This window comes from Xenopus laevis, chromosome 6S (assembly GCF_017654675.1).
Source record: "Xenopus laevis strain J_2021 chromosome 6S, Xenopus_laevis_v10.1, whole genome shotgun sequence".
In the NCBI taxonomy this organism is placed as follows: domain Eukaryota; kingdom Metazoa; phylum Chordata; class Amphibia; order Anura; family Pipidae; genus Xenopus; species Xenopus laevis.
Window position 1 is genome coordinate 5,683,622 of NC_054382.1, and position 25,015 is coordinate 5,708,636.

Here is a 25,015-nt window from a genome sequence, read left to right on the forward strand (position 1 = left end):
GGTCAAAAAACAAAAATTATTATATCTACTAAGAAATTTTATTATTAATCAGTGTCGGACTGGGATGCTGGAGGCCCACCAGAAAGCCTTAGACCTTGGGCCCACCAGAAAACCTAAAACTGTGAGCCCACCAGAAAACCAAAGACAGTGGACCTTTCCAAACTATTATTCCTCCTCTTCTCACTCAACCTCTTTATTCTCCTAGTTTTTTTTATATTTACTTACAATATTCTCCCATTATATAAGGGATACTGTCATGGGTAAAAAAATTTTTTTCAAAATTAATCAGTTAATAGGGCTGCTCCAACAGAATGCTGCACTGAAATCCGTTTCTCAAAAGAGCAAACAGATTTTTTTATATTCAATTTTGAAATCTGACATGGGGCTAGACATGTTGTCAATTTCCCAGCTGCCCCAAGTCATGTGACTTGTGCTCTGATAAACTTCAATCACTCTTTACTGCTGTACTGCAAGTTGGAGTGATATCACCCCCTCCCTTTCCCCCCCAGCAGCCAAACAAAAGAACAATGGGAAGGTAACCAGATAGCAGCTCCCTAACACAAGATAACAGCTGCCTGGTAGATCTAAGAACAACACTCAATAGTAAAATCCAGGTCCCACTGAGACACATTCAGTTACATTGAGAAGGAAAAACGGCAGCCTGCCAGAAAGCATTTCTCTCCTGAAGTGCAGGCACAAGTCACATGACTGGGGGCAGCTGGGAAATTGACAAAATGTCTAGCCCCATGTCAGATTTCAAAATTGAATATAAAAAAATCTGTTTGCTCTTTTGAAAAATGGATTTCAGTGCAGAATTCTGCTGGAGCAGCACTATTAACTGATTTAGTTTGAAAAAAACATGTTTTCCAATGACAGGATCCCTTTAAGCATTTTCCCCCAAAAAGAAATAGTAATGACCATGAAATTGGCCAAATTTAGAAACAAGAGGCCCACTGACACCTGGGCCCACCGGGAGTTTTCCTGGTATACCGCTGGGCCAGTCCAACACTGGTATTAATGGTTGAAACCATAACATAATCTCTTTATTTTTCTTTTCTTCTTTGTTTTATTTTTATATGTTGAAATTTAAAGCTGTATGTGAAATATACATGGAAGGAAAATGACATGCTGTACAATAGGTCAATCTAAAAACAACTGGACTTGCTGAGTAATCAATGAAGACGTTTCACTACTCATCCGAGCAGCTTCTTCTGCTCGGATGAGTAGTGAAACGTCTTCATTGATTACTCAGCAAGTCCAGTTGTTTTTAGATTGACCTATACTAGATATACCATGTCCTGGATGAATGAAAATCTTCATAGTCACATGCTGTACAAGTTTCCCCTTCCTCCCTTATTCCCTATGCCCCGTTTTTTTTCTGTATCCCTTTGAAAAATGTGTATCAGTAAAGGATTTATAAAAAAAAAATCTGATTTGTTTTCTGCTTGAAAAAGAAATTGCTTTTTTTTCTTATGGGTATGGGATCTGTTATCTGGAAAGTATCCCCTCCGTGTGCAGGTAATATTCCCTCTTTCACTTGCCTTTCATTATATAATTGATATGAAAACTATTCAGGTTAATATAACAAAAAAAGGCAAAGTCTGCCCAGGTCTTATAACCCATCAGATACTTGCTTTCCATAGATGCTGCCCATAGCATGGTTGCTATGGGTTACTAGACCCCTTGGCATTCATGCACCTTCAAGTAGGGTGAGGGGGTTAATGCAATAAAAGGTGCAACATTAATTACATTATTTCTCTAGTTTAATGCATGGACATCTAGAGATGTGCTGAATTAGAAATCCTTTGGGCTGAGAGGGGTAGTACAGTCCTTCTCCCAGGGAAAGCAAACCAGGATGCCTCCCAAAAACCCAATACAAGTAGTGAGCTGCTAGTCTACTGCTTCTGAGTGCCTAAAACATGGCCGCTATCCAACTGGGGCCCCAGACTGTCGCCTGTTAAGAACTGACAGTGAGTGTGTGATGCTTCACAGCCATAGAGGTCACTTTCAGGACTGAGAAGCAAATATTTAGATGCTGACGGCTACTGCACATTACTGTCACTTGGCAAATCAGTAAACAGTTTATATTTAAGGACGTGACATTATCCCTTTAATTCTCTCTCTGAATTAATAACGTCTGTGTAAAGACGTTAGTAAACTACTAAGCACAATTCAGCAGGAACAGTCCCTAAGTCTGCTCATAGTCTGTACAGAGAGATCCCATAAAACTATGGCATCATAGGTATTCCTCTGTACTAAGCACAATTCAGCAGGAACAGCCCCTAAATTTGATCATAGTCTGTACAGAGAGATCCCATAAAACTATGGCAGCATAGGTATTCCCTGTACTAAGCACAATTCAGCAGGAACAGTCCCTAAGTTTGCTCATAGTCTGTACAGAGAGATCCCATAAAACTATGGCAGCATAGGTATTCCCTGTACTAAGCACAATTCAGCAGGAACAGTCCCTAAATCTGCTCATAGTCTGTACAGAGAGATCCCATAAAACTATGGCAGCATAGGTATTCCCTGTACTAAGCACAATTCAGCAGGAACAGTCCCATAAGTTTGCTCATAGTCTGTACAGAGAGATCCCATAAAACTATGGCAGCATAGGTATTCCCTGTACTAAGCACAATTCAGCAGGAACAGTCCCTAAATCTGCTCATAGTCTGTACAGAGAGATCCCATAAAACTATGGCAGCATAGGTATTCCCTGTACTAAGCACAATTCAGCAGGAACAGTCCCTAAGTTTGCTCATAGTCTGTACAGAGAGATCCCATAAAACTATGGCAGCATACTGTAGGTATTCCCTGTACTAAGCACAATTCAGCAGGAACAGCCCCTAAGTTTGCTCATAGTCTGTACAGAGAGATCCCATAAAACTATGGCAGCATACTGTAGGTATTCCCTGTACTAAGCACAATTCAGCAGGAACAGCCCCTAAGTTTGCTCATAGTCTGTACAGAGAGATCCCATAAAACTATGGCAGCATACTGTAGGTATTCCCTGTACTAAGCAAAATTCAGCAGGAACAGTCCCTAAATCTGCTCATAGTCTGTACAGAGAGATCCCATAAAACTATGGCAGCATAGGTATTCCCTGTACTAAGCACAATTCAGCAGGAACAGTCCCTAAGTTTGCTCATAGTCAGTACAGAGAGATCCCATAAAACTATGGCAGCATAGGTATTCCCCTGTACTAAGCACAATTCAGCAGGAACAGTCCCTAAGTTTGCTCATAGTCTGTACAGAGAGATCCCATAAAACTATGGCAGCATACTGTAGGTATTCCCTGTACTAAGCACAATTCAGCAGGAACAGCCCCTAAGTTTGCTCATAGTCTGTACAGAGAGATCCCATAAAACTATGGCAGCATAGGTATTCCCTGTACTAAGCACAATTCAGCAGGAACAGTCCCCTAAGTTTGCTCATAGTCTGTACAGAGAGATCCCATAAAACTATGGCAGCATAGGTATTCCCCTGTACTAAGCACAATTCAGCAGGAACAGCCCCTAAGTTTGCTCATAGTCTGTACAGAGAGATCCCATAAAACTATGGCAGCATAGGTATTCCCTGTACTAAGCACAATTCAGCAGGAACAGTCCCCTAAGTTTGCTCATAGTCTGTACAGAGAGATCCCATAAAACTATGGTACATAGGTATTCCCTGTACTAAGCACAATTCAGCAGGAACAGCCCCTAAGTTGCTCATAGTCTGTACAGAGAGATCTCATAAAAGGGTGAGAAAATTCTAATAGCCCCTTGCTAACAAATTGAATAGACAGACTGCAGTGCTGGTTCTAATGAAACCCGAAATGAATGGACTGGTGCCCAGGTGGCACAGTGTTTATGAACCAGCCCAATCTTTCTCGGTGCCCAACCTACATGACAATAAGTCGTCTTGGCTTAAGTCTTTGGGAAACAGAAGATGTAGCTCTGAACTGAATGTCAGTATCATGGCTGCCTGGAGAACAATATCTTCCCTGTGTGCCCACATCGGCTCATGCCAGGAGGAAAACCAAGAAGGGTGAATAACGCGACCAATAAGGGGAGCTGAATGAACAGGTAACATACACCTGAGTGGGAGAGGCACCTGAGTATCCACAGGGATTGTCTGTAATAAGCAAAGCCTTCATTGTCTGGAGAGGAGAGGGCAGGAGAGCTGAATTGTGCTTAGTACAGAGGAATACCTATGCTGCCATAGTTTTATGGGATCTCTCTGTACAGACTATGAGCAAACTTAGGGGCTGTTCCTGCTGAATTGTGCTTAGTACAGGGAATACCTATGCTGCCATAGTTTTATGGGATCTCTCTGTACAGACTATGAGCAAACTTAGGGGCTGTTCCTGCTGAATTGTGCTTAGTACAGGGAATACCTATGCTGCCATAGTTTTATGGGATCTCTCTGTACAGACTATGAGCAAACTTAGGGACTGTTCCTGCTGAATTGTGCTTAGTACACAGGGAATACCTATGCTGCCATAGTTTTATGGGATCTCTCTGTACAGACTATGAGCAAACTTAGGGACTGTTCCTGCTGAATTGTGCTTAGTACAGGGGAATACCTATGCTGCCATAGTTTTATGGGATCTCTCTGTACAGACTATGAGCAAACTTAGGGACTGTTCCTGCTGAATTGTGCTTAGTACACAGGGAATACCTATGCTGCCATAGTTTTATGGGATCTCTCTGTACAGACTATGAGCAAACTTAGGGACTGTTCCTGCTGAATTGTGCTTAGTACAGGGGAATACCTATGCTGCCATAGTTTTATGGGATCTCTCTGTACAGACTATGAGCAAACTTAGGGGCTGTTCCTGCTGAATTGTGCTTAGTACAGGGGAATACCTATGCTGCCATAGTTTTATGGGATCTCTCTGTACAGACTATGAGCAAACTTAGGGGCTGTTCCTGCTGAATTGTGCTTAGTACAGGGAATACCTATGCTGCCATAGTTTTATGGGATCTCTCTGTACAGACTATGAGCAAACTTAAGGTATTTTCTCTTACACAGAGATATAATGGATTGTTGTGCTATTTATAGTGGAAGATAAGAGACTCTCTGTATGACAGTGAGTGTAAGTAAAAGGATATCTCAGATACAGGAGGAAAAAGCTGCACGTGGGGGAGGGAATGAGAGTCTCATTCAGAATAAAATGTTACCCACTATTCTGTTTGGATGGGTCACATGGTACAACTGAATCAGTGAAGATAAAAGGAACACCCCAAAGGACTCCCCCCAAACAGCACATCCCTGTACATCCCAATGTCTGTGCATGAGACCCCCCCCCAGTACTCAGTCTCTGTGAATCTGATCTGTGTGGCCCCCCTTTGCCCCCAGCCTGGGCCGGCCCCTGTGCACCTGTGCAAATCACTTGTGTCGGATCCCTGTCACTGGCAGTTCTGACAAACAACTCCAGCCCTGCAGCTCCTGCTCCTCATCCCACAAACTTACTTGAGGGACAGTGAGTGCCCCGCGCTACATGGATCCCAGTCCTGTCCCAGTAGCCATCTGTGCCCGACACTGATCCTCCCTCCCGTGGGCTCCTGACTTGTGACTAGTGACTAGTGACTCGCGACTACTGACTCGTGCCCGGGCTCCGACTCACCATTCCAAGGTCAGTGACAAGGGGCTGGTGCCTGGACACAAATCACTTGGAATGATGGATTGTTTGTGGGATATCTGCATTGCAATGAGAGCAAGAAGGGAATGGGGAGGGTGAGTGCAGCTGTCACTGCACTGGGTAAAAACTATTGCTGTTTATTATAGGACTGTGTAGCTGATGTCTCTTATTAGTATTATTGCTATTTGCACTATTAATCCAATCAGCTGTTGGATCTGAGCAAAGTAACTGTTATCATCTACTATTTCAAGCATTGGACAAAGGCTAATGGGGAATTCTGGGACTGGTAGTTCATACTAGTTATATTGTTTAATGTAAGGGCAATTCTTTATGGGTATGGAAATTAGGGTGATTATGACCCACACCTACCAGCAACTGTTAGTTGGAAGAGTGTGGGGATAATATGGGACAATATAAAGGCAATAGGGAGATGGAGCCATTATGGCAAGATAATGGTAGTAGGACTAGATGGAGCCACTTGGGCAACATGGCAACTGTAGGACAGGATGGTGACAGAAAGGCAAGCTGTTGACAACAGGGTAAAGGTGGTGAAAACAACGCAAGATCTTGACAGTAGAACGAGATGGAGACCGTAGGGTGAGTTGAAGACAGTAGTGCAGGATGGAGACAGTAGGGTAAGATGGAGACAGTTGCGCAAGATGGAGACAGTATGGCAAGATGGAGACAGTAGGGCAAGATGGAGACAGTGGGGCAAGATAGAGACAGTTGCGCAAGATGGAGACAGTAGGCCGAGATGAAGACAGTAGTGCAGGATGGAGACAGTATCGTAAGATGGAGACAGTAGGACAAGATAGAGACAGTAGGACAAGATAGAGACAGTAGGACAAGATAGAGACAGTAGGGCAAGATAGAGACAGTAGGGTAAGATGGCGACAGTTGGGCAAGATGGAGACAGTAGAGCAAGATGGAGACAGTGGGGCAAGACAGAGACAGTAGGGCAAGATGGAGACAATAGGGCAAGATGGAGATAGTAGGGCAAGATAGAGACAGTTGCGCAAGATGGAGACAGTAGGGCAAGATGTAGACAGTTGCGCAAGATGGGGACAGTAGGGCAAGATGGAGACAGTGGGGCAAGATAGAGACAGTTGCGCAAGATGGAGACTGTCGCGGAAGATGGAGACAGTAGGGCAAGATGAAGACAGTAGTGCAGGATGGAGACAGTAGGGTAAGATGGAGACAATAGTGCAAGATAGAGACAGTAGGACAAAATAGAGACAGTAAGACAAGATAGAGACAGTAGGGTAAGATGGAGACAGTAGGACAAAATAGAGACAGTTGTGCAGGATGAAGACAGTAGGGTCAGGTGGTAACAGCAGGGCAAGAAGGTGAGAGGAGGGCAAGATGGCCAAACTAGGGCATGATGTTGACCATAGGGTGAGATGAGAACAATAGGGCAATATGGTGAAAGAATGGAAGGCTGCCAACAGTAGAGCAAGATGGCGACAGTGGGGCAAAATAAAACATTATATCAGTGTAGCCCAACCTGTGACCCATTGCTGCTGATGTAAAACTTGTGCAATGGATGGAGGCTGAGGGATCAAACCGACTGTATATAAATATCATCACCCAGTAAAGATGTAAGCTCTTTGGCACAAGAATCTCCTCCTTTCCTTCCTGCAAGCATTGCTACACTCAATCCTTGTACAGCCCAGGATTCTGGTAGTCTTTCTTCATGAAATGCAAGCTCTTGTAGTACAAACCTCCTTTCTCTTGCTACCCGCCAGTAACCCCTTAATTAATAATCACTTGTTTGTAGCAATGATGAACTTTCTATAAATAAAGTAAATTTACATTTGCACTTCATTTAGTGAACATCTTAGTGAAATACTAAAATATAAAGTTGCGTCCCTTTATTTGTCCCTGATGTGTAGTTGCACATTTATCCACCCCCCCCCCCACGAGTCCCTGAGCCCCCATTGCATGTGCCTGGCCATAGAAATGTGCAGTGCTGCATCCGGCACCCTGCTACTGTAATTCCACCCTGCACTACAGCAGAGGAACAGCCCAGCACATGCTATTATTGGAAGAGGAGATGCTGAATTAGCGCCCCCTCCCTTCCTAACGCCCCACATTACTCTCTTCTCTCTGAAACCTGAGTCAATTGTAAGCAGAATGCGCGAGGCACAATTAATGGCAGGACACAGGGGTGGCATCATGTGGTGGGGAGGCTTTACATCAGCAGGGCATCTACAGTAGGTACAATAGGAGAAATTATAGATGGTGCTAAATAATGAGACCTCAGAGTAACATAGTAAGTTAGGTTGAAAAAAGACAGAAGTCCATCAAGTTCAACCTTTTAAAGTGGACCTGTCACCCAGACACAAAAATTTGTATAATAAAAGTCCTTTTCAAATTAAACATGAAATGCAATTTCTATTTTTTATTAAAGCATTCATAACTGTTGTAAGCTCATTTTAAAATCTCAGCTGTCAATCAAATATTGTCTGCCCCTCCTCTATGCCTTAGGCAATTACTTTCACTTTCCATTCAGCACTTCCTACATGTCACTGCTCTCCCCACATTCCCCCAGTTCTCTTTACCATTTAATTGTGTAGCCAGGACATGGGGATGGACATCAGGTCCCCCATTCTCTTCACTATTTAATTGTGTAGCCAGGACATGGGGATGGACATCAGGTCCCCCATTCTGGTGCACAAACAAGATTCTGAGATGATACAAGACTTGTCTTAATAACAGTGTCCACAAAATGGCTCCTGCCTGCTTGTTATAATTATGAATTCCCAGACTGATGTAAATAAGATTCAAATAATTTATATAGTGTAATTAAAGTTCATTTTGCTTGACTAATGTGATAAAATAGGATTTTGAATCATTGTTTTGGGTGACGGGTCCCCTTTAAGTCTCTTTTAACCTTCCTAACTGAAATTGGGATGCAGAGGCATCAGCAGTTCTTATATGCACAGGGCAGGGCACAAAGTGACAAAAACTACATTAAGTCTGCTTTTTGCCCCGCACATAATAAATGACCCCTTCTGATGAAGTAACCTCTCCTCTATTCACAATAAAATTATTTGGGTTCTTGGTCAGGCTCCTTTTGCAAAGAAAGGAGGTTCCGCCTAAATATTGGGAAGGGGTTTGTTACAGTGAGAGCTCTGAAGATGTGGAATTGTCTCCCTGAATCAGTGGTACAGGCTGATACATAAGATAGGTATAAGTAAGGGTCGGATGCTTTATTCACCAGTAGCTCCTCCCAGCAGACAGGAGGGAGCCAATGAGATTAGAGGAGGGAAAGGGGTGTTACAGGGAGGGCTGGGAAGTGAATCAGTGGTACAGGCTGATACATTAGATAGGTACAAGGAAGGGTCGGATGCTTTATTCACCAGTAGCTCCTCCCAGCAGACAGGAGGGAGCCAATGAGATTAGAGGAGGGAAAGGGGTGTTACAGGGAGAGCTGGGAAGTGAATCAGTGGTACAGGCTGATACATTAGATAGGTATAAGAAGGGGTTGGATGGTGTTTAGCAAGTGAGGAAATACAGGGATATGGGAGATAGCGCATAGTACAAGTTGATCCAGGGACTGGTCCCATTGCCATTTTGGAGTCAGGAAGGAATTTTTCCCCTCTGAGGCTTCAAATGGGTTTTTTTTTTTGCCTTCTTCTGGATCAACTGGCAGGTTAAAATATCGTACAAAGGTTGAACTTAATGGACGTGTCTTTTTTCAACCAAAGTTACTATGTAAGAAGACAACCACACAACTTGGATATCTGTGGCAGGACCACCTGGTCAATATCTCATTGTGACTTTGTGAGCTTGAAAAACAGGAGGATTCAATTTAACAAATAAAAAGGTAGGTTTAATATAGTGTAGAAGAGGTTTGAGGATCAACGTGACACACCCTCAACAGGACTAATTAGGAGAGTAAATCCTAGGTAGAGATGATGTATGTTACTACATCCCTGAACATGTCTCCTAAGATGGCCACCTGGATCCTCACCCAACCCCCATGTTACCCCTATCGGCCAAGGAACTAGGATGCAGTCACCATGGAGCAGCTAGGGTTATAGACTCATAGGAGTACAATGTACAGTAATTCCACCTCTTTGTAAAGCATCAGTAACTTCTGGTCTACATTTCCCCATATGAAGTTTACAGAACTAGATCAGAGGTCCCCAACCAGTGGTGCAGGAGCAACATGTTTCTCACCAACCCCTTGGATGTTGCTCCCAGTGGCCTTAGAGCAGGTGCTTATTTTTGAATTCCAGGCTTGGAGGCAAGTTTTGGTTCCTTAAAAACCAGGTGTACTACCAAACAGAACTGGCAGATAGTGGCTACCAATGGCCAATCACAGCACTTATTTGGTATCTCCATGGGTTTTTTCATGCTTGTGTTGCTCCCCAACTCTTTTTATATTTGAGGTTGATGTGGCTCGGGGGTAAAGAAGGTTGGAGATCGGTGAACTAGTGCAGAGAAGAGCAGCTAAATTAATAAATTAAAGGTTTCTTTATTATAAGAAGTTGACCATTTGTATTTGTGTACAGTAGAGAAGAGGTGTTTCTGAAGTGATATTAAAATGCATATGGGAGCCACACAAACCTTTACCAACGGGCATTTCTATAATGAAATACTTAGATGGTGGGATGAAACACATTTAAGTTTCTACAGGTCTGGTAGTATAGATAGTTATTAATAAACCCAGAGACATAATAGTGCCACACCCCAAGGACTAATCAGAGCTCTACTGGTCTTAGGCACAAAACCATTTCCAAATAATCAACCTGAACCCTGGAACTGTAGCCCATGGCCTTCTTAAAACTAGAGAGAGTGGTCTGATAATCTAGTGCATTACTTTTTGGCCTTTAATAGAGCAGCTACAATGCTATGGTTGGCTACAGTTTCGTCTATACCTGAGAACATTCTATTACTTTGATTGACTGCAGGTTGGTCCAGCCCTATAAATATTCTGATGCTCTGATTGGCTACAGGTAGGTTGCTCATACCCAGTGAAAATTATAAAGTCTTAATGGCTAAATTCTGGTCTAGACTATGATATAGATTATGTCTACTCTGGCCCATTAACCATCATGCTCTCCCCTCTATGCCTGCTCTTTTTGTGCCCCCACTCCATGGCCGAAGGGGTCTGTCTTGCCCTAGTTATTCCATTTAGACTTAGCTCCCTGGGGGGGGGGGGGTAGGAATATGCCAACTGCAGTGAAATAAGGTGCCTCTAAGTGAAAGGGAACAAGAAGATAGAATATACCCCTAGGTAAGATTCTATTATACTTTAACAAATCTAAAATATAAAGTATTAAGAACCTATTTATGTGCCTTAAATCAAAGATAAGGATGCAAATATGGAGGAGGAAGCATGGAAAAACGACATGTTAAAGACAGGCAGAGTCATTTTAAAAGACCTTAAATGCTACAACACTTCTTGTAAAGCAGCAATAAAGAAGGCAAAAATAGAAAATGAGGAACTAATTGCTTCACTTGAGAAGACTAATCCCCTTCAAAATGTAGATATATTAATAGTAAAAAGACACAAGTTGAGAGTGTGATTCTATTAAAAGATGTAAATATTTTGGTTACAGGGAACTTCGGAAAAGCAAATGTAGTTTCATGCTTTGGATTTTTAATTGTATCTGTTCTATAATGGGCCATAGGGCTATTGAAAGCAATACATTTATGGTTTAACAGCAGGAAGGGTCAGGAATATATTATCCTGAAGTGAATGTGTATCAGTTGGAGGGAAGAAAGGACAATTGTTCCCAATTACAATGGGCTGGTAAGGCGCCATCTAGAATATACAGGGCAGTATTGGCGCTCAAATGGGATATGAGTGAAATAGAGAAATGAAATAGAGAATGTACTGGGAAGGTTTAAACCTGAAGTATGAGTGTCTTTCTTTCAACCTCATCTACTATGTAGCTACACTTGTATATAACATGCCTCACAAATAAACACGCACAGAGCTTCAAGATGATTTACAGCTGACACTAAATAGAGAGAACATTTGTGTTATTTGGTATCTGCTGATGAGTTTAAAGCCAGAAATATCCCCCAGAGCAAACCCACCTGCTTCTATCTCTGTAGGGCAGAGTGCTGAGCTGGCCATAGCATTAAACTGTCTCATCAAGAACAGTCTCTGTGACTCATTCACTGCTATAAATCGGCCCAATACATCAGTGCGAGGGAGACAGCATGGCATTACTTACTATGGGTACCATCCCACAACCACAATCTGTTCCCCAAACCTGCCCAGTCCCTGCCACCATTCCATCCAGTCCCCTTTGTTCATGATCTATAGCCCAGTGTTTGTTAACCTTCATCTCAGGAGACCCATATAAATTGAGATTATGAGCTTGGTGACCAAAGTTTGGTATAAAATCAATCATGTCCCTCTAAACAACATGGGGGACCATTTTCATGTGAAGAATTCCTGCTTTAGATAGTCCTCTCTATAAGTCATTTCTCTAAAAACCTATTGACTAGTGATTTCTATAAATGCTCTCCTTCCCTTCTAGAACTGGATCTCCGAACCTGTTGTGCTGCTGAACCCACACCATGGGAATCAAAACGGCATTGCCGCATTACGAGCTGGGCTTCTATGCCCTAGTGGTGACTTGTGCCTTGGTCTACTCCTTGAATGGAATCATTGAAGCCTCCCGAGGTAAGCTCTATCTTCTTCTTGGGCGGAAAAGAGTTTATCAAGGTAATGAAACAGAAAGCTCAGTGGGGAAGTAGGGTCAGTCGGTGGCTCATACAGGAATCAAGTTGGGTCTGGTTTTGGCTGATGACATTACGTTCAGTGGTACCTGAAGGTTGATTAGATCAGTGGTTTAGGGGTCACAGGTAGACATGACAATAATGTCAATATTTCATGAAATGTTATTAAAGTGTAACCCCTCTTTAAACTTTTTTATTATTATGGACACCGAGTGGCAGGGAGTGAAGATTCACAGCTTCTTCCTCCCTCATCACTTGAGTTGTGTTGACTTTTCGGTTCACCAGTGTTGCCTGCCAATAAAGATCTTTGGTCAACCACAAACTTTCTCATGTACATTTTCCCTTCCTCTGTCTTGTTGTGCAGATGGCATGGATCGAAAGTCATTCCGGGAGAACATAAAGGAGGGCTGGCATTACTTCGGAAGGAAAATGGTGAGAGAGAAATCCAGAGGCGTCACAAGAGACCAAGGAACTCAGCAAATTGCCATTATTTAAAGGGACCCACATTTTTAACATGCATAAAATAAACACAAACAGATGCTAATGGGCAAATTTTTTTTTATTAAAATGCATCAAATTTGATATACAGTAACTTTAAATGTGTTATGATCTTAGACTAGATCCCCTGTAAATATCTATGATGCAATGGGCAGCCTGTGGCCCCTTTAGATGTTGAATACTAATGACTGTGTTTGGGCCTGTTGTATTTAGGTAAGGTATAGATACATTTCTCTTCATTGTGTGGATGTTTTGTCTTTTCCCCATAGGACGTTGCTGACTTTGAATGGGCCATGTGGTTCAACACATTCAGGAACTACATTATCTTCGCCCTTACAGGACACGTCATCTTTGCCAAGTTTTTTTCATTGATGGTTCCACAGGTGGGTCTTCTTATTCAGCGACTGCATTTACATTAGGCTACTCCTGGGTCCCTATGTAAAGAGATGCCTAGGCTTCAATGGCCTCAATTGAATGGGCAAGTACAACAAACATTTTCTACTAGCTCAGCCTACATATTCCCAAACAACCATTGTCTCTACATCAGGTCGGCCACAATCTCCAATCACCCAGTGTCAGTCTCACTTGTAGACACAGCCTAGTTTGAAGTCATAAATAGTTAGATACTAAGAGAATTTCAAACTCGATGGGCATGTGCCTTTAATCAAGCTCAGTGACTGCATTGTCCATGTGACCTATAATATCTCAGTTAACACGCATTTCCACACAGTACAGATCATACGTTTACATGCTGTACGGGATCCTGACTGTGCTGGCAATCATGGGAAGCAACTACCTGATGCTCATCTTGTCCCACTGTTTCCTCCTCTACACCATTTCGCTGATTAAAAGCAAGTGGCTGTGCTTCATCGCTGGCCTCTGTAGCTTGGCCACCTTCAAAATGGAACCATTCAGCACTTGGCAAGTATGTTTTATGTTTTAAGTATCATATTTTTTATTTTCCACTTATTCCGTCCCTGTCTTTCTACCCACAATAATCTGAACGTGATAGGAACCTGTGGTACACAAGACTCATACTTCTCAATATGCCCAATCCATGGCCTGGCAAGATACATGGGCACATCAAATTTAGAGTCTAGACCAGTGGTTCCAAAACTGTTAGGTTGACTATACTTGGGGCTTGGATATGTGCCAGGAGAGCTTAATCTGAAGGCCAGTTTGGTTTAGGATTGGGTAGAATGGCCGTTAGCTCTTCCAGATGCACCCAAAAGCCTAGCTTGATGGTCAACTAGAGCAAGTATTTATAACTAGTACAATAGTACACATTTCATGAGCTACTGGGGGCCCTGGCCAAAATTTGAAGGTCCTGGCTAAAGGCTGGACCTTCAAGTGGGGCTTGAGCTAAATAAAAGCTTGACAGCCACTGGTCTAGATGACCAATTGCAATACAAATGGATCAGAGGCCTGTCTGTTGGAATTACCCATTTGAGGTGGCTCTATATGAACAAATGGATGGGCAATTAAAGCACATCCGTCCAAACTCAAACAAAATCTGTATATATCCAGACATCACTGCAGGAGAGGACCATTATCTCATTGAGGATTAAAACACCTGTATCATAACTATTCATTATTTATCCATTCATTTATTTATCCATTTCACGCTTCCTATAACCATCCTGGTAAAAACTGCTAAATCCATGTTGTTGTTTGGTTTCAGAGTGGCTTTGTCACAGGGACGTTTAGCCTCCAAGACATTCTTTTCTACGGAGGCAGTGGATTTACCATACTGCGCTGTATGAGCTTCGCTTTGGAGACGTGCGAGAGAAAACAAGGGTTCTACTCCCCAATAGATCTTCTCAAATACAATTTTTACCTCCCTTTCTTTTTCTTCGGCCCGATTATGACTTTTGATCAGTACCACGTGCAGGTAAGTGGGTGTACGGAATGTGGCCTTCATGAGCTCTAAGGCTGTGGAGGACAAATGGGTGATACTCCAGTTGACCACCTCTATGCTGTAGTCCCTTGTCCCCCAGATCCTCAGTAAACTGGAAGGTCACACTTGTCTGTAATCTCTGCTCCACACTCCATGATGTTTGGTTAATCTCCATGTTTCAGGTGAACACGAGAATCTTAACTCGGAAAGAGAATGAGATGTGGAACATCCGAGTCCAGGCTCTGACGCAAATCTTGGTGATCCTATTGGTAGACGTGTTCTTCCATTTCCTCTACATCTTGACCATCCCGTCAGACCTGAAGTTTGTCAATCGCCTCTCAGACTGGTCATTGGGTGCGTAAAAGTGTTTGATGTTCTTCAGCAGCATTTAGTGGCCACCAGATTAAAAGCAAACGCATGATGGTTTCTATGAGTTACTAGAGCCGTTGATAGAACTTTAAGAACCTTACTACATTACCCCTGTAATTTAGCAAACCGTACATCTTCTCCCTATCTCCTGACAGCGGGCTTGGCCTACTCTAACTTGGTGTATGATTGGGTAAAAGCCGCTGTGATGTTCGGCGTTATCAACACCATCTCCAGGCTGGACCACCTTGATCCCCCACAGCCACCCAAGTGTATCACCATGCTTTATGTCTTCGCCGAAACGTAAGTGGCGTTCACAGGTTGGGATGTTGGCAACATAGGGGCCTAAGAGAAGAGATAAGAGAACATACGAGAAGTTTCAATATATGACCATGAGACATGCTTCTCCTATTTCCAAAACGTTGATAGAAATGTTGATTTCTGAAACTTTTACTCAAAATTGTAGATTATTTCCAGGCTCAAGGATACCCCCCGTAATAATTGGGGTTTCTCTAATTCTTCTCCCATCTGGATTATTGCAAGGGATTGTCCTATTTGCAGGTATCATTGTCTCTTTCTGATGAACAGGGATGAGTAACTATGAGCATGCTGTGCTAGCAACGCCCCTCTTGTATCTGTTACCCCAATTCTTCTTCCCCCCTTTCATTTCTGTTCTTTCATGTCTGTTCCACTGCAGGCACTTCGACCGAGGGATAAATGACTGGCTGTGCAAGTAGGTGATGGCAGCAATGCTGAGAAATGGGGAGGGATGAAACAAATTCTCTGTAGGTGGTAACTGGTCCAGTGTCCCCATTAACATTTAGGGGATAGTTCACCTTTAAATTAAAGGGGACCTGTCACCCCAAAAAATTATTCAAAATCCTATTTTATCACATTAATCAAGCAAAATTAACTTTAATTAGATTGTATAAAATATTTGAATCTTGTTTCCTTCAGTCTGGGAATTCATAATTATAACAAGCAGGCAGCAGCCATTTTGTGGACACTGTTATTAAGACAAGTCTTGTATCATCTCAGAATCTTGTTTGTGCACCAGAATGGGGGACCTGATGTCCATCCCCATGTCCTGGTTACACAATTAAATGGTGAAGAGAACTGGGGAATGTGGGGAGAGCAGTGACATGTAGGAAGTGCTGAATGGAAAGTGAAAGTAATTGCCTAAGGCATAGAGGAGGGGCCGACAATATTTGATTGACAGCTGAGATTTTTAAATGAGCTTACAACAGCTATGAATTCTTTCATAAAAAATAGAAATTGGATTTCATGTTTAATTATTATACAGAATTTTGTGTTTGGGTGACAGGTTCACTTTCACTTTTAGTATGACATAGACATTGATATTCTGAGACATTTGGTTTTCATGTTTTCTTAAATAGTTTTTTTCCTAGTAATTTAGTGTTCAATCAACAGCTCAGCAGTTAGGTATTTCAGCAGCTCTCTGGTCGCTAGGGTCTCGTTTACCTTAGCAACCAGGCAGTGGTTTGAATGTAAGACTAGAATATAAATAGGTGAGGGACGGAAAAGAATTATAATGAAGAAAAAGTAATAATAATAAAACAACTGTCATCTGACAGAACAATAGGTTTTTGGTTGCCGGGGTCGCGACCCGCATTTCAAAGTTAAAAAAATGCAGAAGTGGGAGGCAAATCATTAAAAAAAAAAAATGAAGACCAGTTGAAAAGTTGCCAGGAACAGGACATACTAAAAGTAAACAAATGTGAATTACCCCTTAAAATCTGATAGTGAGATCCAATAAAACATGCTGATAGCCACACTGTAATGATGTTGATTTTTGCTTCAATGAATAATCCCTTGTCTTACAGATATGTGTATGACTACATCGGGGAAGGCCACGATAATATTAGGAGGGAATTGGTGGCCACCGTGGCTACGTTCCTCGTCACCACTTTATGGCTCGGCCCGTGTGAAATTGTTTATATCTGGTCCGTCTGCAACTGCTTCGGCCTTAACTTTGAACTGTGGGTGCAGAAATTCTTCCAGCTCGGACCCTTTGCAAGAATAGAGGTCAGTGTATGGCTGGGGGGATTAATATGGGAGATGGATAAAGCACAAGGTCCGGCCACATAGTTCAGCTTAAAGGATAAGTGAACCTTTAAAATAAGTGAATGTAAAATGGATGAGGGGGCTATTCTAAGCACTTTTGCAATGTACATTAATTATTTATATATTTTTAAATCCAAGATATTAAAGGATACATGTACTGTTAATATGAATGAATTTTGTTACAACAGCGCCACCTGCTGGTCAGTTTCCCACCAGTCTGACCAGCAAGTAGTCAAGGAAGAAGTTGTCAGGAGAAAGAAAGAGGCTGCTCTGATGTTCTTCTGCTTAGGAAAGATTTGAGAAAGGTTTCTAATTGTTTTCCTAAGCAGAAGAACATCAGCCTCTTTCTTTCTCCTGACAACTTCCTTGACTACTTGGTGGTCAGACTGGTGGGGAAATGACCAGCAGGTGGTGCTGTTGTAACAAAATTGGTTTTTTAAGTGAATACTTCCGTGATGTTTCCTTTGGGCATTTTAACTGAATGTCTTTCTTAATGATTTCCCAACAGGCCAGGCTACCGGAGTCCATGTCAAGGAGGATCAGAGGGTTTTTCGGTGCAGCCAACTTCTGGGCAATCATTTTATATAACATATTAGCCCTTAACAGCCTGGACTTTGCTCTGCTGGTAGCCAAGAGGCTTCTAATCACAGGTAACGACTCTCTCGGCACTGCTGTCTGTAATATGCCATTCGAATCCCTGGGCTACAAAGATTCTGTACATATGTCATAGGACGGGAGGTGACATCACTGGGGTGTGTGTATGATATCGTGGGGCGGGTAATGACATCACAGGGGAGGGACTTTGACATGGAGATAGTTCATCGGTCGATCACCTTGTCAATCTAGGGGAGTCCTATGACTGCGCAGTGCCATGGATAGGACTGTAGATGGCAGCACCAGCCAAGATTGGAATAGAATTGATTACACAGTTCATTTATATTCCCCATGATGAAACCTTTTATCTTTGTATCTGTTCATTTCTCTGAAACTCAGAAGCATGGATCGTAGGTTTTAAGAGACTGCAAACATTTCTCTTAATATCATGTGTCTACTCCTGATTGATCCAGAGTTGTGTGTATTGCTAGAAACAACATGGTCGCAATCAATAGAAACCTTAACTGGAGTAATCTTAACACTTGTTTTATTTTATCTTTGTGTCTGTTTAAATAATTTACTATAACGTTCAACTGTTACTATCTTGCTTTACTGCCACCATGTTGTCTTGCTGTCTACATCTTATCGTACTGTCTCCATCTTGTCCTGCTGTCTCCACCTAATCCCACTGTCTCCATCTTGTCCTGCTGTCCCCACTTTATCCTACTGTCTCAATCTTGTCATACTATCTCCATCTTGCCCTACTGTGTAAAGGAAGTAGAGCCAGGCACTCGCAGATCGACTGCAAAAAGTTTTATTAGTACGACATGTTTCGGGCTAGGCCCTTTATCAACACTTGATAAAGGGCCTTGCCCGAAACATGTCGTACTAATAAAACTTTTTGCAGTCGATCTGCGAGTGCCTGGCTCTACTTCCTTTACAAAGATTGACTAGCCTTATCTGGACTAAGGCAGAGCTTTGAGGCACACTAAGGCAATATTGGAACCAGTATCTACATACTTGCCCTACTGTCTCCATCTTGCTCTACTATCTCCATCTTGCCCTACTGTCTCCATCTTGTTCTACTGTCTCCATCTTGTTCTTCTGTCTTTATCTTGCCCTACTGTCTCCATTTTGCCCTACTGTCTCCATCTTGTTCTGCTGTCTCCATCTTGTTCTTCTGTCTTTATCTTGCCCTACTGTCTCCATTTTGCCCTACTGTCTCCATCTTGTTCTACTGTCTTTATCTTGCCCTATTGTCTCCATCTTGTTCTACTGTCTTTATCTTGCCCTACTGTCTCCATCTTGTTCTACTGTCTTTATCTTGCTCTACTGTCTCCATTTTGCCCCACTGTCTCCATCTTGTTCTACTGTCTTTATCTTGCCCTACTGTCTCCATCTTGTTCTACTGTCTCCATATTGCCCTACTGTCTCCATCTCATCCGACTGTCAACATGTTGCCTCACTATTACCATCTTTCTGAGAAATTTACCCAACCTACTTATGTTCATGGTCCACCATTCAGGCCTTCCCAGAAAAATTTTTCATTTTTATCTTCAAATTAATGGAATTAAACCAAAACATTTAATCTAGGGCAAATGGATTTAGCTCATTCTCTGCCCTGTTGGAATACCAGATGTATTGAGCACATGATCTGCCCTAATATAATATGGTGTATGATAGAGAGTCTTCCACTGGATTACGATATTTACAATTCTCATTCAGTTCTATAATTGGGGATGATTGATGGTTTAAAGTGTCACCGTTTATGATTCCAATGCAGCCAAGTCTCACCCCTCCTATTTTAAGGTGCTGTCCTATAGCTGCATATAAAAAAGAGCAGCAGCGACCCCACAGGTCAGATTTGGTAATGCAAGTGATTCCTGTAGAAGAAATGATCTTACTTTTGTAAACCACCTCCAAAAAGAGAGCCACTCCATAGACCAGCCATGTTAGTTGATATTATTATAAACACTTTAAAGCCCCAACATATCCCACTGCCCCGTATAAGAGAATATATATGAGGGTAGTCACTTACTCACTGACATGGATTTTCTCTGTTCCTTTCCCCCCAGGTTTCCCAGAAAGCACCCTGTCCATCTGGCTGGTCACTTACTGTGGGGTGCAGCTGATAAAGGAGAGAGAGCGGCTAATAGCCATCGAGCAAGAGAGGCTTGAAAAGCAGAAAGTCGCCTAATCGCCGCAGTTATTCGTAGAAGCCAATGAAACGCCAGGGACATGACTGCTAGATACAACTCCCAGCAACTGAGAGCTGCCAAGGTTTGCTGAGAGTTGTAGTTCAGCAGTCACACAAGGGTGGGGTGGTTCTAGACCCGCAGTCACCAGCCTTTACAGAGGCACATTTGTGTCTTTATAGAAACTCATGTGTCATAGAGAAAGTAGGTTTAATAAATATTTTACTATTATAAGTTGTGTGTTGTGATGATGTGCGACTACTCCCAGCACTAACACACAATTCAGAGTTGTCTAATAATACTTTATGTATAACAGGCTGATTTGCTTTGGCTCCTCCCCCCTCAGCACTTCCAGCTTCTGGGCTGCTCTCTCGCTATTGTCAAGCAAGGAGGAGGAGCTTGAAATTGAGTGAGTGGGAGGGGTTTCCCATTGCCCTAAACAGCATTAAGTGTGTTCATGGACACTAGGGGGAGATCTTGTTCAATCAAACTGCCCAATTCACTTTTATCTGTCAAGTGCCAAGCTCCGCCCCATTAGACAAGGAGAAAGAGAGCAGCCCAAAACCAGGAAGTAGGAAAAAATCAGATCTCTATCAGTATAAAAATTTGGAAAAGGGGATCTGACTCTCCTCCCTAACATAAGCCTTGGCAAATTGGCAGGGTTTTATCCTAAATGGATGTACCCTTTAAATGGGTTATTCACCTTGCGGTTAACTGTTAGTATGATGTAGAGAGGGATATTCGGAGACAATTTGCAATTGGTTTTCATTTTTTATTATTTGTGGTTTTTGACTTATTTAGCTTTTTATTCAGCAGCTCTCCTGTTTGCAATTTCAGCATCCGACTGTCAACATGTTGCCTCACTATTACAATCTTTCTGAGGAATTTACCCAACCATACACGGAGAGATCCGCTCGTTTGTCGATGTCTCCAAACAAGTGGATCTCTCTCCGATATGCCCACCTTGAGGTGGGCAATATTGGGCTGATCTGATCATGGGCCCTAGGGCCCAACGATCGGATCCTAACGAATGGGAACGGGCGATCGGACCGCGGGACCACATCAACGAACAGATGCAGCCGCAATCCGACTGGATTTTTAGTCCCATCCGATCGAGATCTGCCCGACTTTCCCCCAGATCTAGATCGGTGAAGCCCGTCGGGGGGCTCCATACACGGGCCAATAAGCTGCCGACTTGGTCTGTCAGCAGCTTTTATCGGCCCGTGTATGGCCAGATTAACAGAGTATTTGTTTATAAGATGGGGTCAGTGACCCCCGTTTGAAAGCCTGAAAGAATTAGAAGAAAAAGGCAAATAATTAAAAATGATAAAAAATAAACAAAGAAGATAATTCATAAATTGCTTAGAATTGGCCTTTCTACGATATATCAAAAGACAAACAACCCCTTTAAGTTGAAATTCTACTTTTTGAAGGACAATTAGACTAATGTGGTTACTCACACTGTATACTCCACTTACTCACACTGTATACTCCACTTACTCACACTGTATACTCCACTTACTCACACTGTATACTCCACTTACTCACACTGTATACTCCACTTACTCACACTGTATACTCCACTTACTCACACTGTATACTCCACTTACTCACACTGTATACTCCACTTACTCACACTGTATACTCCACTTACTCACACTGTATACTCCACTTACTCACACTGTATACTCCACTTACTCACACTGTATACTCCACTTACTCACACTGTATACTCCACTTACTCACACTGTATACTCCACTTACTCACACTGTATACTCCACTTACTCACACTGTATACTCCACTTACTCACACTTTATACTCCACTTACTCACACTGTATACTCCGCTTACTCACACCGTATACTCCGCTTACTCACACTGTATACTCCACTTACTCACACTGTATACTCCACTTACTCACACTGTATACTCCACTTACTCACACTGTAAATTGGCAATGGTATAACACGTGTTATTCACAATTCATAGCGCACAACATAGACAGGTCATTCCTGTGGGTCTCAGAGGGGCCCCCCAAAGATTTGCCAAAGATCGAGCTGCCGCCATAAAATAGTATTACTAAATGGTTTGTGCTAAGCCTTGTGGCAACTGAAATAAACAGCAGGTGGCGATGTTGCTTTGTTTTATATGAGCCACGGAAAATGGATTTGAAGTAAATCAAGGAGCCCAATCTACTTTATGGTGTTCCAGATTGTGCCGACAAATCCAATTTCGGTGACATAGTCCCTCGTGCTGAAGGTCTGGGGCATGAGCGTTTGGACCCACCATGGAAAGCGGAATCTTCTAGTATAATCCAAACATTCAAGCTTCTTTGTGGTTGTGAAATGTATTATATGAGCCACGTTTATAAAAGCTGCTTCCATCTTAAAAAATAGGGAAAAAACAAGTAAATTGCAAAAGTGCTCGGAAGAGCAAGTCTTCTTTAATCATTCGCTTTTATCAGTGAAAAAATAGTAAAAAGATCATTGATCTATCGGCCCCTCCAGCCACGTCTCTAATTCCCACAATGCTTTGCATGTTCTGTGATTATCAGACCCGAGGAGGGGAAGAATCATGGAAAGAGGCAAAGCATTGTGGGGGTTTATCTGCTATATAATACACAAAAGCCGTGAATATCTTGTAAAATATATCCTTATAAACGGTGAGTTCTGATGTCACCAGTTATAAACGGTGAGTTCTGATGTCATCAGTTATAAACGGTGAGTTCTGATGTCATCAGTTATAAACGGTGAGTTCTGATGTCATCAGTTATAAATGATGAGTTCTGATGTCAACAGTTATAAATGGTGAGTTCTGATGTCATCAGTTATAAATGGTGAGTAGTGATGTCATCAGTTATAAACGGTGAGTTCTAATTTCATATCTGTCACATGACTTACTGAAAATTGTGTATTATAATAAATAAGGTGCCCCCAGTTGCAAAATATGAGGATATTAGAAGTTACCTCGGAGTTCCATGACCTGTATAAAAACACTTGGCCTTCGGAATAATAATAATAATAACAGTTTATTTGGTAAAAATGGTCACCCCCCCCCCACCGACACACACACAAGTTATAAAAAGCCATTGATGGACAGGGCCCCCTTATAAGTTAAAAAAAACGTTGGGGCCCCAGTGAATATTTTTTTAAAAAAAACATTGGTGTCGGGGGTTATAAAAAAAATACATTGGTGATCAGTAGTGATTGGCGAATTTATTCTCCAGGCGTGTCGAAATTCCGTGTTTTGTTGATGGCGAATAAGTTCACAAAGTTTCCAGAATTTCCCTCGCCGGTGACAATTCCAACGCCGACGACAATTAAAGGCTTTAATGACTAAATATGCATCAAATTGTCATCGGTGTCGGAATTGTCGCCGGTACTGACGTTTCACGGGAATTCGCCCCGGTCACTAGTGTTCAGTAGAATTGAACTCGTGGCTTCGGGCTCCAGCTTTGGCTCTTTCTGTGGCTTCAGGAATTCAACTTTGGGTCTTTTCTCGACTCCAGCTCCAGTCGCAGCTTCGGGACTTCGCAGTTCGGCACAACTTCGCCGATGTCAATGGGGGGGGATATTTCAATAAGTGCAGCACAGCCGGACCCCCCTTTATGGCCAGTACATCAGTCCCCCCTGTGTCCCCCTAATGGTGGCCCTGGTAGAGTAAAGGAAGATGATGTTTTTGGTCTCCAGCTGCTGCTGCTGAATTACAACTCCCTCTGCTGAGATTCAATAACAGCTGAAGAGCCTCAGGGTGAAGTAAAAATAAACCCCACCCTAAAACCCACTATCCACCCACTATCCACCCATTATCCACCTACTATCCACCCATTATCCACCCACTATCCACCCATTATCCACCCACTATCTACCAATTATCAACCCATTATCCACCCACTATCCGCCAATTATCCACCCACTATCCACCCACTATCCACCCATTATCCACCCACTATCTACCAATTATCAACCCATTATCCACCCACTATCCGCCAATTATCCACCCACTATCCACCCATTATCCACCCACTATCCACCCACTATCCACCCTGGTGCCCAAGCCCCACCCCAGATCCCGCCCACTCCACATGATGGTCAGGGCCCCCTTATTAGTTTAAAAAAAAAACATTATCCACCCATTATCCACCCACTATCCACCCATTATCCACCCACTATCCACCCATTATCCACCCACTATCCATCCACTAACTACCCACTATCCACCCACTATCCACCCATTATCCACCCACTATCCACCAATTATCTACCCATTATCCACCCATTATCCACCCACTATCCGCCAATTATCCACCCACTATCCACCCATTATCCACCCACTATCCACCCACTATCCGCCAATTATCCACCCACTATCCACCCATTATCCACCCACTATCCACCCACTATCCACCCTGGTGCCCAAGCCCCGCCCCAGATCCCACCCACTCCACATGATGGTCAGGGCCCCCTTATTAGTTTAAAATAAAAACATTGGCGCCAGGACCCCCCATAAAAGATTTTTTTAAAAAGCATTGGTGCCAGGGCCCCCCCTTACAAGTAAAAAACATTGGGGCCCCAAAAAAATATTTTTTTTAAAAAACATTGGCGCCAGGGCCCCACTTAAAAGTTAAAAAAAATTGGGGCCCCATAAATTATTTTTTTAAAAAACATTGGTGGCAGGGGCCTATAGAATATTAAAATAATACATTGGTGGCCAGGGGATAAAAAAAAGCAAAGCACAAATTGGTGTTCAGTAGAATTGAACTCGTGGCTTCAGGACCTCAACTTCACATCCTTTCGTGACTTCGGGTCTTTTCGCCGATTCGGGACTTCGGCTTTTTGGCACTTCCGCATTTTCGGCTGTTCGGCAGGCTTTGGCGTTAGCAAAGGGGGGCCGGGCTCTTTCAAAACTGCAGCACTGCTGGGCCCCTTTTCATCCCCGGGCCCAGGACACTTGTCCATCCTGTTCTCCCCTGATGGCGGCCCTGACACCCACTATCCTCCCATTGAGCAGGGCTGCAGGCAGGGTGAGAAGCCTTTTCTACATAAGGT

General features: G+C 42.8%; 1 protein-coding gene across 1 annotated transcript; it reads left to right on the plus strand.

Annotated features, from left to right (window-relative positions):
- The first annotated feature begins 5,473 nt into the window (after positions 1 to 5,473).
- Positions 5,474 to 20,197, plus strand: hhatl.S (hedgehog acyltransferase like S homeolog). The gene is given in 12 exon segments (NM_001086023.1): positions 5,474 to 5,620; positions 12,130 to 12,275; positions 12,696 to 12,763; positions 13,099 to 13,212; positions 13,560 to 13,754; positions 14,511 to 14,720; positions 14,909 to 15,080; positions 15,251 to 15,395; positions 15,790 to 15,825; positions 16,937 to 17,138; positions 17,686 to 17,827; positions 19,847 to 20,197. Coding segments are annotated over 11 exon segments (1,512 nt in total). The 5' UTR covers positions 5,474 to 5,620; positions 12,130 to 12,169; the 3' UTR covers positions 19,969 to 20,197.
- The last annotated feature ends 4,818 nt before the right edge of the window (positions 20,198 to 25,015 follow it).